At 32.2% G+C, this 16,043-nt stretch overlaps 1 protein-coding gene and 1 pseudogene across 1 annotated transcript in view; both read left to right on the forward strand.

The window, feature by feature from the left end:
* LOC140447553 (peptide transporter family 1-like) overlaps window positions 1–16,043 on the forward strand; it is a 184,308-nt gene that overhangs the window by 72,317 nt on the left and 95,948 nt on the right. The window contains exon 2 of the mRNA XM_072540266.1: window positions 7,922–7,962. Coding sequence (XP_072396367.1) covers window positions 7,922–7,962 — 41 coding nt within the window. The remainder of the gene's footprint in view (window positions 1–7,921; window positions 7,963–16,043) is intronic.
* LOC140448212 (protein UXT homolog) lies at window positions 14,518–14,989 on the forward strand (annotated as a pseudogene).

The following is a 16,043-nucleotide window of genomic DNA, read 5'->3' on the forward strand; positions in this document are numbered from 1 at the left end:
TTCATTTGATGTACATCCATACTACTCTCTCAGGTTGCGCAGCCATGACATTCTACGCCTCCCTATGCTTTTCTTTCCTTGGACCTTTCCCTGCATAATCAAATGGAGCAAGGTGTATTTCTCTCCACGTGTAATATGTCCGTGATATTCCAATTTTCTTATTTTAATTGTATTTAAAATTTCTATTCCTTTATTTATCCTTCTCAGAACCTCTTTGTTTGTGACGTGTTCTGTCCACGATTGTCTGTATACCAAAGTTCTATTAACCCAAAAATTGATTTCAGTACAGTATTGTTTTTTATGCTGAGGTTGTTAAGCAATTTTTTTGTAATCCTTTCTCTTCTGTATTTTAAAGAAGTTCTCCAGAATCTGATAATAAAGCTTATATTGGAGTTTACTTCATATATCCTGTAATAATCCGCATACTTTGGTAGTGCATCTAATCTAATATCTTTAACATGTATTTAGGGCGTGGGAGAAGAAATTGACATACATATTCAAATGACTTTGGATAAGTGCTTCATGGATGATTTTTTATATTTTTGGATTATAGCCCCACTATGTTTCCCACAAGGCATGCATTACCTTGAATGCTTTGCCTATTTTGACGTCTAGTTGATTAGTGTGTGCCTTCTATTTTAAATATTTTTTCTGAAAAAACATTCCTAGGCATTTATTTTATCTACCCAATTTATATATTTTACTCTTATAAGTAATATTTTCAAGCTTGATTTTGGTATTATCCTTTGTGAACAAAATAGCTTTAGATTTGTTTAAGAAATGTTTAAGTTGTGATGGTCCAGCCCAACCTCAATCTTAGTTAATTAGCTGTTTATTTTTGATATCATATTTATTACGTTCACTCCCTTGACTGGAATTTAAAAATCCTCAGCATACTGTAAAACTTTAACATTTTTGGCAACATATTGTATATTAAATAGGTACCTATATAGGTTGAATAGCATTGGACTCGGTGATGATTTAGTGATCTGTGGAAGTTCAGTGCAAATGGTATTTGGGCCATGTACTCCGCTAGAGTTCATCATCATTATCAGTCCATAGTCGTCTACTGCTGAACATAAGCCTCCTCGAAAAACCTCCATTCAGATCTATCTTGCGCTGCTGCAATCCATTTGGTACAAATCCTCTTTTTGTCGCCAGTCCATCTTGTGAGTGGTCTTCCCGGGTTTCGTCTATCCGCTCTCGGTCTCCACTCCATTTTTTTGGTCCACCTATTATCTTTTATTCTAGCGACGTGTCCTACCCACCTCCATTTAATTTTGGCTATGTGTTTTATAATGTCTTCTACACTACTTTTTCTACTGATTTCTTCGTTTCTTACTATTCAACGTCATCTACGTTGCGTCACTTGTAGTTTTCGTGTAGATGTCCTTGTAAGGGTAAGTGTCTCTGCGCCATATGTAAGAACAGGCAGGACACACTGATTAAAGGCTCTTCTTTTTAAGCTGATAGGTATATCGCCTTTAAAAAAATCACGCAGTCTTCCATATACTGCCCATCCCAGTGTTATTCTTCTTAGCAGCTCAGCAGTTTGATTATCTCTGCTAATTTTTATTGTATGTCCAAGGTATATGCAGCTGTCAACAATTTTAATTTCGACGTCTTCTACCCTTAGAGGATGGCTCGGAACTAAATTAGTCATCATTTTTGTCTTTTGGTAGTTAATATTTAGACCTACTTTACGTGCTGCATCGCTGAGTTCATTCAACATATCACTGGCAGCCTTTAGGTCATCTAAAATCAGAACAATATCATCTGCGAATCGTAGATGACTAAGCATCTCACCATCAATATTTATTCCTTTACTTTCCCATTCCAGTGACTTCAAAGCATGTTCAAGTACAGTAATGAACAACTTAGGCGACATAGTATCTCCCTGTCGAATACCTCTCCTGATATGTATCTTATTGGTAGGTCCGTGCAGATTTATAATTGTTGTAGCATTTCTGTATATGTTTTCTATAATATTGGTGTACCTATGATCAATTCTACACTCTTCCAATGCCTTTAGAAGTGCGGGTAGTTCGATAGTATCAAACGCTTTATGGAAGTCTATAAATGTTAGAACTAGAGGTCTATTGTATTCAATTGATTTTTCAATCAAGACTTTTATGCACTGTAGGTGGTCATTTTTACCGTAGTTGGGACGAAAACCAGCCTAGAGTTATCTCTCACAAACAGGTCTCTACATTTTAAAAACTCATATATTATAAAGTTAGCTAAATCAAGTGGGATATCTTACTGTAGAATACCATATTTAAACAAAAAGGAATGAAACTATTCCAGGGAGTCACCAAATCATTAATAATAATGGCATTTCTAAAAGCAGAAACGTCTTCATAACATTAGATGATCTTGAAGTAGTCTTTTTAAATGATGTGTTATCTTTCAAAATAGCACTAGTACAACAAAAATCATCAGATATGGACCTAACATTGACATCTAAGAGTTTATCAATGATCACATTACCGTATGCTGACTGGATTTTATAAGAATATTTCTATTTTGTATACTCATTATTACTAAAGGATTTCTGGATTTTAGTTTTTAAGGAGAGACATGCTCCTTCCTTGGAGTTGGATTTTTACAACATTAAAGAAGTTTCGCTGGTCAAAATGCTAAGAATAATTTAGGAACTTTTCACGAAAAAGCCTTTATTTTCACAAACACAACTTACACTAAACTGATTGGGTTCCCAAAGGGAAGAGCCACTTATATTTTTATATAACTTTTATATAACTGATATATTTTTCACTATATAAGTACAATTTTTTATTGGAGTGATACAAAGTCATCCTTCCTGCCCGACTTTTTATAACGAACCTTTTGTTTTTTAACAATGCGCATGTGTTGGAACGTAAAGTTAAACATAGGACACATTGTGTCACACAAAACATAAAATATGTTAAAATATATTATGTTGAGAATTTATTTCGCCAACACGGGGAATTTCCTTATTTTCTGTAATCCATTCCAATCTATTTTGAATCATCGATTCCAAAATTTTACCTACATAAATGGACCTACAAAAGTTACTTGCAATGTGATTACCTTTTATAGGTTTAAAAGTTGGAATAATTAATGACCGTTTACATTCAACTTAATATTTTTTTAAAGATTTGTAACAATAGTAATGATCCTGAGTAGGTAGATTTTTAATCATATGAATATGAAATTCTTATAGCAGATTTTTTTAATTGATTATATATTAGTAGGTACTCAGTAAAGATAAAAGGGGAAGTTGTACTGCTCTAAGGTTCTATATTATGTTGATCTAAATGGATACTGTAGAGAGCTAAGGAATTCAGTATTTATTTTGCTATCCTAGGACCAGGAAGGTAATTAAGTAGGCTTAAGTAGCCATATCTACATATACAATATTATAAGTTGGCTGCTGATTTAAATTCCTTTGTTGTCTTTATTCTGTCTTTAATGATTTCAGAGCAGAATTCATCCAAACATGGAATGTGCTATTGTTTATTGAAATTTGATTTGTCTAATGGGATAGTTAAGTGTGCGGCTTCATTTATTGAATCTGCAAATAATCAGTAGTTCTTACCTATAAATGACATAAATAATGACTCCACTGAGTTATATTGACGTGAATTAGTTCTTTTGAAGTTTCTTTTATTCTTTGGTTGTATGTAATTCGTAATGTTTGAGACAAAAATATTGCACATTGTAAAGTAATAATCACTTAATTCTAAGGCAGGGATTATTTGTCACGATGAACGGGTAGCAATATTTTTATGAGCCAATGTTATGTCCATATCTGATGATCTTTGTGGTGGTGGTGCTATTCTGGAAGACGATCAATCATTTAAAAATACTAGTTCTAGATCATCCAATGTTTGGAAAATGTTCCTGCCTTAAATATTGTTGCAGACACTATAACAAGCGTCATAGTTAGTGTCCAGGCCTCCTATTATTATTAGTTCCATTCATTTTTGTTTAGACACGTTATTTACATTAGGAAAGTAGGTAGTACGTAGGTTTTTTTGACATGTAGATAGTAAAATTGCCTGGAATTAAGAGTTATTATTAAATTTATTATTTAAAAATATTTTATAAAACTCTACTCCATTTCTAATAAGGATGGCTATACCAACATATGAATCATCTTTATCATGTCTAAATACTTGAAAACCTTTGCATCTGATTAGTAACATTCTCTAACCATATTTTGTTTAGAATATTATATCACAGTTATAATAGTTCTTTAATAATTATTTCTAATTTATAAATATTAGCGTTATATGACCTCAAATTCCATTGTACCATAGTCAAAGGAGTGAAAACTGTAAGTTTTAGTTATGAATTAATTTCCAATAAAGAATTGGGTATGCTACTTCTTGAGTTGCTTTTAATTATTATATACTGTAATATATTAGGTAAGTTAGAGTATAAATTGCTCAGTAAATTGTTCACAAAAGACAAACAAATATAATATTACTCATTATTTATAACGATAAAGAATTAGTTTGTTGTGATTGCTGAAAACAAAAAATAATTTTTAAATCGTTTGTATTTATTTATGCTTGAATGTTTGACACTTTATTGCAAACCTTGTTCTTAATAGGACTCATAAGTTATTCAACATACTTGTAATAAAATGATATTCGACACGGCAGCATACAAAATTACATCATACAACCTGAATATTTGCACTCAAAATCTTTTGTGATCCACGGAGGAATATTTCAAATTTAATTTAGGTATTTTGGCTGAGGTCACGATCTTCTTTGCAAATTACTGTATTTAATGGAGTTGGCATTGAATTCTTAATTATTTCGGATGCAATAATATTTACTGTGGTACTGCCTAATAGAAATAACAGTAAATTAAAAAAAAATCATATGTATTAAAAAGTCATTCCTGCAACGGTCTTTATATACATAATAATAGTGTAGAAGAATTTGGAAAATTATTTTTAACTGTTCTTTTACTATTAATAATTAGTTTATACAATATAGAATATATATATATATATATATATATATATATATATATATATATATATATATATATATATATATATATATATATATATATATATATATATATATATATATAATGCCTTTATAATTAGATCTACCGGCTATTATTCATATTTTCCTAACAATCCTGGTTATTGTAATAAAAACGCATTTTGGGCTTCACTTTGGTTTATTTATGAAATTTGGTAATAAAATTAAAGACTTAAACAAAACTTATCAATCAAAAACCCAACTAGACATGTATTAAGTAAAAACATACTCGTACACACGCATTAGCCTTTAACTTACCAGACTATAATAACTTGTTTTTCTTGTGTCCAGCTTTACAGGAGCAGGAAAGGCTCTTGAGACACTAACAAAGAATGATTGATTTTTTTACATTCGCAATGTTTTGAATTGCATTGGCCACTACAATTGCAGTGACGGAATCCTTGACTGCCTAAATTCGAATCTTTACGAACACATTCCTTGATACTTATCTCAGTATTCGACACTTCATTGACTAAAATAAGTGTTTCATTGGAGGTACTAAATATTTCTTGCATAAAGTCTGTTTAAAATATGATGTGCCTAGCTCATATAGCCTTTCATCTTTAACAGAAATAATAATGGCAATAATATTTCGCTATCGGCCTTAGCTCTATCAACTTTGGAATTCGCACTCTAACACTTTGACCTACTTTTGCAACATGGAATCTCAAAATGCTTTAACATTCTGTCAGCTTGTTTTACAAGTGACTGTTTAGCAAGATCTCGAATCTCTTAAATTTTTTTGAAGTTTTGATAATTGCAATGCCATCTTCTTTATCTCCCTCATTTTCTTTAACTCCAATACTGATATTGTCTTCCTCAATGACAGCAACTATCGTACATGCATTTTGTTCGATTGGGCTGTTAGTGTTACCTGGATCTTCAATATTCGCTAACTCTGAATCCTCGGTTATAATGTTGACATCCACATTACCACGATGCCTTGCTCCAGCATTAGCATTATCAGACTGGTATGCTAATATTGCTTCTAAATCTTCTTCGCTTCTGATTTCAGATAAAGTGCCAGCAGGAAGGATGTTTTTAACCCTACTTTAGCCTTACAACCGAATAGTCCTTCCTATGGACTACAATTAATGCCGGAATGATAAGCTTTATTTTTCATAATTTAAATGAACTTTGTTCCCTTCGACCATTGACTTGTTTTGTTTGTTTTCAGCCATGTGGCAAACATTTTCTCGTTATCTTAATATGCTCTCTATGCCGACCCTTGTGACAGGTGTGTTTGGGTTTTCCGTAGACAATTTTCAGTTCGTCTCACACACTGCAGACTTCTTTTGTACTTTCGTACCTTTGTACTTTGTGAAAGCTTATGAAAAAAGCAGTTTTATTTAATCAATAATATTAAAAAATTAAAGAAAAACAATTATGAATATTGCAAAATCATTTTGCAAATAATGCCGATTTTTTGCTTATAAACAATTAGAATAAGTTATAACAATTGCCTGCAGGAAAATTATTTTTTCATATTTGAAAATCTTGTATTTTTCCACAAATTAAAAAAAAAAGAAAAATTTCTCCAAGGACAGTTTGGGACGAAGTTAGTCCAGTTTTTTGTAATAATTCACAGCAGCTTTGTTTATAACAACTAAGAGATCTAATCCAATTAGCGTCATTTGAAAAAACAAACTTTAAAGTCTTAATGTACACAATTGAAAAAAAATTACCTTTAACAGAATCGTTCATAAAGCTTCAAAACGTGGTCCTTAAAATCGGCCGGCTTTGAAACTCATTTGATGGAGGGAAAAGGAGCTGTTAACTGTATATTTGGTTCTTGTTGATGGATTTCGATATTTCTTTTTTTAATTTGTATGTACTTTACGTAGATTAGTAATATGCATTATTTAAATAAATAAATTGGTAAATAAATCATCTAATTCGTTTAAACAATTTTTCATTTTTTTTTAATAGTATTTTGGGGTAATTTTTATTTTAAATAATAAATATTTGTAATAATTATATACTTCTTTTAAAAATTTTGTAAATATTTTATTTATAATAGATTTTATAAAAGAAACAGTGTATCCTATTTAATTATTTATAAAAATTGATATATGTACTGCTTTGGAAAGGAAAAATCTCAAACAAACTAGGTTTTATTTCTGGCTAGAAATGGTATTAGATGAATAAAAACTAAAGTTGCAAAATCATTTGCAGAAAATTATGTTTTTTTATTTTATTAGAAAATAATATAGTTTAAGGGAATATAACGTATATATGTAATTATTTTAATGAAATTTTTTTTATAGACTTAATAAAATTTTTACATATATATCCTGATTCGTCGGTTATTTGTCGGCATTTTTTTATAAATTTTAATGTTTTGTGAAAAAATTGTGATTACAAAAGTTGTAGATTATTTTATTACCTACAATTTTGCCATTTAACTATTTTTCTGGTTAAATAGACTCCTAGTTTTGCTGGACCTTTTTGATAAACCGTGTTTATTCTTAAAAACTAACCTTTTTACACTTTCAGACCTCAGATTTCCTGTAAATTATTTTTCCTTTAATTTTTGTTACATTTTCTTTCTTTTAGAATGGGTTTTATCCTATTACTATTTTTTGGTCTCAAAATTATTGGCCTGGCGAATTAAAATGTGTAATGACTATTCAGCGCATCATACAAAATCAAATTTTATGTTGGGCTTCATGACAATGTGAAAAATAGAGTCAATTCAGTTTTAATGGTTCATTTGTCTTCTAATAATCTTCAATAATCCATATTATTTTTGATATCTAGACTTAAGTTATTTTAATAATGTATCTTTTTATACATTAGCTCGTATTACCAAGCATATAATTATTATTTCTTAATAGGGTGATAAATAAAAATGTGTACTTTTTTTATTTTAGAATCCAATCACGACGAATATGATAATGAAATTGCAGAAAAGGTGAGTAAATATTTCAATCAGCTATATTTTGACCAAAAAATAAGAAGGGTAATTTACTGTTAAGAACCTATTTTAAATCTGCCAAATGTTGGGATATTATACAATTCCAGCAGCGTGTTTATTTTATTATCTTTTTTTAAATTAAGTTATTTTATTACAAATTAATTTTATCGTTATGGCTCTGTTCATGCCTTTGTCTATAAATTTCATTAATCCTCGATCTAGCCTTACTATTATGAGAATATAGGTACGTGACTTCCTACGATTAAAGCTTTTACCGGAATCAATTTCTTAAATCCACACATATCATTAAAAAATCATTTATCTTATCTAACAGCTGTTATCGACAAGGAAATATGTGCTACGACAGCGAAGATCGTATCACCATCAAATTCATTCTTATCGGCATTTTACATTTTTGTTAATTATTATTCAAAATTAAATAGTCTGAAAATCTTTTAGTGGAAATTGCATAGCCTATAAATGATCAATCTGTAAAAATATTATTTAAAACATGTGAACAGTTTTTGCAATCAGCGTTTATCGTTGATGTGACAGTATTGGCTGTTCAATTTCTGTTCGATTACTTTGTCTTAATAGTTTTTATACTTAATAGATATAGAAGATATAGAAATACTTAATAGTAGAATAAAATTGGATATAACCAATGGTATAAGTTCACTACATACACGTCATGGATCAGTCTCACAAGGTAAAAAACAAATTATCAGGTATATGATGGACTAAAAAAACACTACCTTCAACGGAAACTGGTAGTCGCTATTCTTCTTTAAAAAGAGTATCAGTTGCAATAGGTGAACCTATTATATGTGAGAAAAAACTATTTTAAACCTCCATCTACAAATCAGTAGGGACGAAAACCTGTGTTGGATGAACCCAAAAAATATCCTCTGGAGAACTAACTGTACTTTAATTTTTCTTTGAACATAGGGGAGATGGGGATAAAATAAAAGGTTGAGTTGATAAAGCTATAAAAATGCTGGAAACGCTGTATGAAGCGTCAAAAACAATTGGTCTTAAAATTAACACCTCAAGGACAAAATTTATGACCAACCTTGTAGCCAAAATTCAAATTGAAAGCCCTGACGTCGACCAAGTAATAGCTTACAAATATCTAGAGCATGAGATTTGCTTAGGCCGAGATAATCAGATAACTGAAATACAAAGAAGGATAGGTCCCACATAGGCTACCTTTGGTAGATTGAATATTTTCCCGCTTAATATTCCAGTTTGTATAAAAAGAAAAGTTTTTAACCAATGTGTTTTACCTGTTCTTATATATAATGCAAAAACACTAACTCTGATAAAAGAACAATAAATTAGATACGAGTTACACAACACGCTATGGAAAGACCAATGTTAGGTACTACCATCAGAGATAAGGTACCAAACATAGATATAACAAAAACAACAGGAGTCACGGATGCAGTTGATAGTATCGTCATCATGCAACCTCTTCTGTCCACTGCTGGACATAGGTCTCTCCCATTTTTCGCCACTCTTCACGGTACTGTGCTTCTTGTTGCTATTTCTTGGATATTCGTCTAATGTCGTCCATTCAGCGTGTTGGTGGTCGTCCTCTGCTGCGTTTGTCTTCTCGTGGGCGCCAGTCAATTTCAATTAGTTTTCTGGTCCATGTTGATAGTATAGTCATGGCTAAATCAGCTTGGGCTGCATGTGTTGCCTGACTGGCGGATGATAGATAGACCAGAACGATTCTGAAATGACGATCAAGACAAAGGGCAAATCGAAGCAGAGAGCGACCACTAACTAGATGAATGGATGATATAAAGCGCATAAATAAAGCGCATCACCACAAATAGTATTCAAGAAGCTCAAGAGAAGTGTAAAATTTTACGGGAGGCTTACGTTCAGCAGTAGACAAATATAGGCTAATTGATGATGAGGTGTAAACCACAATCGTAATTCATCTCAGTCGATATTTAATACTTTGTTTACTAGTATCTCTACTTTACCCTTACCCTTATTATACCTTCTTGATATAATAGATACATATATTAAAGCTGACCTATTTGTTGCTGACAGTAATCTAAGTAACTCCAATACTTATTATTTTTTTCAAACTCGATTTGGCAATAAAAAACCTATAATACGTTAATTAATATTTAGATAACCTTTATAGGTCAAACTTGCGCCTGAATTTTAATGAACGATATTTTTATAAAAATAACCTACCTAACATATTTTTAACTCATTGTTTCGTAAACGTTAAAAATGTTATTTTTATTATTTTTAACATCTAAACAACGAGTACGTGATAAGACAAATATTTTTAAATGTAAATTTTTAATAATTTTGCATAAATAGTTTGTTAATTGCTTAGTTTATGCATAAAATGTCATACCTTATAACATGAAATGAAAGTAAATTATTCGAAAACATATTTTTTATAATTAAAATATAAGTCACCTTCAAATTTGTAAGTTTTTTTTGACCCAAATATATTTTTTCGACTGCCCTAATCACATTTTTTCATCAGTTTCTATCTTGTGTCATATCAGTATCAGCCCCCTTCACATATTCTGTCTAAGCGTCTCCCACAATGTTTTTCCTTTTTGGCCCTTCTCACCTACTTCTTCCAATAATTTGTAACTCAGTAATTCTGTAGTGATAGATTACCTTGTTGACAATAAATATGCTCTAATTATTTTAACATACATTAATTTTCGTTTTGGGATCAATTGGTGCACCACAAGAGTTCTTCTAATATATCCATTCTTTATTATCACATTTATTAATTATAATAAATACTCTTCTTTCTTCTCAACTGTCCAACATTTAGTTACGTACAGCATATCTGGGTTTACGGCATGTTTTATACATTGGAATCTTTCCGTTGTATAGTACTAATCCTAGGTACTTGAAACTATCCTTTTCTACAATTATTTAAGTTATCATCCTAATTGTAGTACTAATTCCATATTTAACTGATTAGTTCAGATACTCTGTTTTCGTCCTACTGTGGTTTAAACATTTTTTTAAGAGCTACTAACACTACATTAAGTATCTGTATGATAAGACATTACCATACATTAATGGATTCTCTGAACAAATGTCGAAAAAATGTTGGACATAAATTGTCAAAATTTAATCCTAATGTTAATAAAGATCATCAGTCGGATGTTATTTATAAAATAAATTGTAAATCCTGCAATTCAACATAATATATTGGGCAAACATACCAATATCTACATAGAAGAGTTGTTGCACACATGCGTAGTGTACAAACCAACAAATTAAACACTGCAGCCTTAGCCAAGCATTCTCTAAATGTACAGATTTTGAAAACAGAACAAAACTACTACAAAGATTCACATAAAAAAAATTACATAACATTCTAACATTCTATCAATAATAAGACTTAGTAGACTAGTTAGAGTTTTTCATATTGTCCCAACTTTCAGTTGTTCACTGTTTCAAATTTCTTTTACTACGCAAATAGGGAAGTATATAATCTATTTCTTCCGACAGCTGAAGTAGGTGCACTAAGATCGTTAAGAAAAAATATCGTATAACCATGGTTTATGTATTAAATCAATAGTTTATATTAAACTAATAAAAGAAGTTGAAAAGTGAAATTGTTTTTAATTGATTTAATTGATTGATTAAATCATTTTAGTATTAGGCCATTCCGTACATTTATAGAATTATTCTTTAAATCCTTATCAATTATGTAAAAAAAGATCCACTGCGGATGTAGTATAACAATTCTTTATTCTCAATTTTTTCTTTCGTTATAGAACAGTTATAAATGCCAACTCTTGAACATGGTAACTTGCCGCAAAATTTTAATGTTTTTTACCACTGTAATTACCGATAATTTCGTGCAAAATTTCATAATGGGTTTATAACGAAATATGTATTATTATTTATTTTTGTATGTGAATTATTTAAATAACTTTTAATAGCTTAAAGTTGGTACATAAATTTATGCTTTCGGGTTTATACCAACCACTGTTCGTGAGAATACCTTTAATTTATAACAATATAATTCGAATGTACTACCGTTAAAAAATAATGATAAGTAAAAATTTTAAGATAATAACCCTAAACTAATTGAGATTATTACAAAAATAAATCTGAATATACCATTTAAGACAAATATACCAAAAACGACATTTTGACCTGTTTTGTGCAAATCTTTGAGTGACCTACAGGAGACATTAACCTCTACTTTTTCTCTTGGATTAAGACATAATTTGTTTTTATTTTCGCTAGTGTTACTAAACTGAACAAAATTCAATCGTAAAGAATAATCTCTAGACAATACATTTTGTACGGGTATAAAGTGGTAAGGTCGTATGGGTTCTTTTTTCAGTACTCGAAAAATTTAACAGTGGCTTACTATAGTTATTGCTGATAAACGCCGAGTGCTTAGTTCAGGATTGTTAAAATAAACGCAGCACGGACTGAAACTTGCGACAGAGAAAACCGAAGCCATCATTCTGAAGGGGACAAGGAACAGGCAAAATATTGAATTAAAATGTGCGGGAGCTTTCTAACACCCAAGAAACAAGTAAAGTATCTAGGAGTGACATTGCACCAGAATGGAAAACGGGGGAGCACGTGCGGGAGGTGATCCGGAAGGCTGCGAATAGTGCGGTTGCGTTGGGGAGGGTGATTCCGAACATTGGAGGACCCAAATCCGAAAGGAGGAGGGTCTTACACGGTGTTGTACAGTTGATCGTCCTCTACGCGGCACCAGTCTGGAGCGAGGCGGTAGAGATAACGGCCTATAGGAGTGTCATGACACGAGTAGACAGAACAAGTCTGTTGCGAGTGGCATGCGCCTACAGGACTGTGTCTGCGGCAGCCTTGTGGACCCTCACTGGATGTGTTCCGTTGCATGTTTTGGCGGTGGAAAGAAAAGAGCTTTATGAGAGAAGAGGTCCAAACCTTACTGTAGCCGAGAGAAGACAGGAAAGGGAAAGGTCAGTTAAAAGATGGCAAGAAGAATGAAACAACACGGAAGATGTGGCACAGTGGACGAAAATGCTGATCCCGAACATAAGAGATTGGGTGGACTGTGGCCACAGGCGACTGGATTATTTCCTGACAGGTGCTCACAGGACACGGATGTTTTAGGGCCTACCTCTATGGGATCGGAAAGGCTGATACAGATGAATGCCTATACTGTGGATACTCGGACACTGTGACACATACGATGTTAGATTGCAGCAGATGGATAGTGGAAAGGAACAGAATGGAGAGAGAGACAGCTGTGAATTTTGTTACAGTGAGAGAAATGATTGAGAGAATGATTGAAAATAAATTAGTTTGGAATAACATACACAGCTATATCCGTGCAGTGATCAAGAAAAAGGAAGAGGAAGAAAGACTGCTAGACCAAAGCTAAAGGTAAGAGTGAATGATGCTGAAAGGTGAAGCTAGAAAAATTTGTCACACTGTATGAATTAGAATGCGTGAGTCAGACTGTGGGAAAGGAGGAAATGCCCATCTGTGAATGATGCTGAACTAGGAGCGATGAGTGTCTTCTACGCGCTACCTGGAACGAGACAGGGAGCCTCCTTGCTGATGAATAGAGTGTGGATGTGTATGAATGGAGAATGAATGAATAAAGGTAGTGATTCGGAAGTGATGCCGGCCTTACAGCGGCCATTCCGCTTCCGGATCGCTGGGTAACAGAGGAGGGTCTGGTTTAGCAGGTAAGCGTTCGACGTAGACTCGGCGACGAGAGGGCATTTTAAAGTACCTCGGGAACTATCGCCGGGAGTACGAAGAACGAATCCTGCACTAAAGTAAGTCAGGCGGTGTCCTGGACTGAGATGTCTTTTGAAGATTCCAGACCCCCCCTCTATAAAGACGAAAAAAAAAGTTCAGGATTGTTAGCAACTCGTACTAAAATATCATACCCCTGATCAACTGTTAAAATTTTAGGTCTTCTCACATTACTTTTTGGCTTAAATTGTCCAGTATCTCCTAATCTTTCTGGATATCTTTGTGTAGCACCAAGACAGGAATAATTTTATTTTTCATAAACATAAAGCGTATCTCGCATTTCAGGATTACTAAAATTATTATTCGGCGGCTTTTTCCCTTAATCAGGTTTTTAACTTTTACAACAATCAGAATATTTAGTGACAGTAACAACAACTAACAGCAATGACAACATCCTAGATCGAAACGATTAATTGAAACCAGAGCTAACTACAAACCTGAACTCTAATACCATGAAAGCATAATCATTTACCTAAATGATATGAAGAAATGCTTTAAGTTGTATTAATGATGGTGATATTGGAAATAAATGTAGGGAACAGTTGAATTGTTATAAAGTGTTTTTAAATTATTTACAAAGAAAGAATTGATAAGCTTATTAAGGTAAATGGGCGTCACATTAAACATTTGTTATAAAGGGTTTAGTTAAAATGTATTTTTTGATATTTTTGTGTTGTTGTCCAAGTTTTTGTTGCTGGATCTAAGCCGCTTTATGCTTAAAGTCAACTGCTGATGTCATTGGAACGAACCCGTTCTCTCAGAAACATCTTATTTATTGTCCATTTTACTCTAGAGGTTAAACTGTACATACATATTGACATAATGAATGTCAACGAATTCCAGGAAAAAGTGAAAGAGTATGAAAATTTTATTGAAGATAAACTGAAACGCGATCTAGAGGATATAGTAGTTATCCTTAAAAACAAAAGTAGCAAGATGAAAGACTGCGAAGAAGTAAAAACAACTGTGAAAACGATTTGTAGCTCTAAAGAAAAAAATCGAGACATGGTAGTGAAAGTGAACATTGGGGGAGGTATTTTAGCACAAGGAGAAATTAGTGACCTAGAACAAATATACATAGATGTAGGTTTAGGTTATATGCTCGAAATGAACCACGAAGAAGGAAATAGCTTACTTAAGAAAAATGGCTGTAGATGTAAAAGTTAATATTAAATTAATATTGCTGGCTCTCAGCGAACTACTAGCTACTATTACACCAACAAATTTGCCTACAAGTAACAAATAACGAGGTTAACAGTTTTAGGGCTATATCTCTTTAGAAACAAGGCTGTGTATTTCTTAAGGATTGGATGTTATTGTAAATAGTTACTGCACAACTAGTTCATTTAAAATTAATCTGGATACTGTATAGGTGTGGTTTAAGTGGTATTGCTAACTTTGCTGGAGTATTTATATTGTAAATTAACGACTGTATACCATTAGTCACTTAAATGCAAAACAGGAATTACTTGGCTTAGCTTGTGATAAAAACTATACCTAACAATGAGTTTGGGTTTATTATGGTTTAATAAATAAAAAAATAATGTTTTATAATCTCAGTGAAAAGTGAAACATGTGTAAAGTTGAAAAACAGTATTGTACAGGAAACTTGATAAAATCAAAGCCCCAAGGATTGCATAATTAGAATAGTGGTCGTATCTATAAACAAAACCTGACAAACACTATATGAATAGGTATTAAACGGATATAAAAAGCCATGTAAATTTTTTTAATGGCATAGACTAGGTGTCAATCAGCCAAGATAAACAATTTTCCAAAGTTGGTTGTTACCAATCGGTGGATTATGTTCATGTTTGAGCTGGAAATTTGTACGTTTCCTTAAAAATGTAATCCTTTACATCGATCTAGTGTCATAATCTTATATACTAAAACGCTAAGCCCTTTTCTTGTCCACCACTTTACTCAAAAACCATATTAGATAATTAAAAAATTTTTTCGGAATATTATTAGTATTACGTATGAGATTGTCAAGATATACTTTTGGTACAAAAATTCACTTCCGGTTTTGAGATGACCGGAAGTTAAAATTTACTTTAAGTTTTAGACCCCACAACGTATATATGGATCGAAAGGTCTCGTCGAGACAAATCTAAATATGTACTTCCGGTTGCGATCCGACACCGGAAGTGACCCAAACGCGCATAAAACGTCAAGATAGAGACGGATTCGTGATCAGCATGCAAAATTAACTGCTAAATAATATCCATGTCGACATTTGATGAACTAAAAATTGCATTCCGGTTTTGAGGTTGACTTCCGGTTTCGTTTTTATTAGTCAA

The sequence above is a fragment of the Diabrotica undecimpunctata genome, chromosome 8 (assembly GCF_040954645.1).
Source record: "Diabrotica undecimpunctata isolate CICGRU chromosome 8, icDiaUnde3, whole genome shotgun sequence".
NCBI classification, from domain to species: Eukaryota; Metazoa; Arthropoda; class Insecta; order Coleoptera; family Chrysomelidae; genus Diabrotica; species Diabrotica undecimpunctata.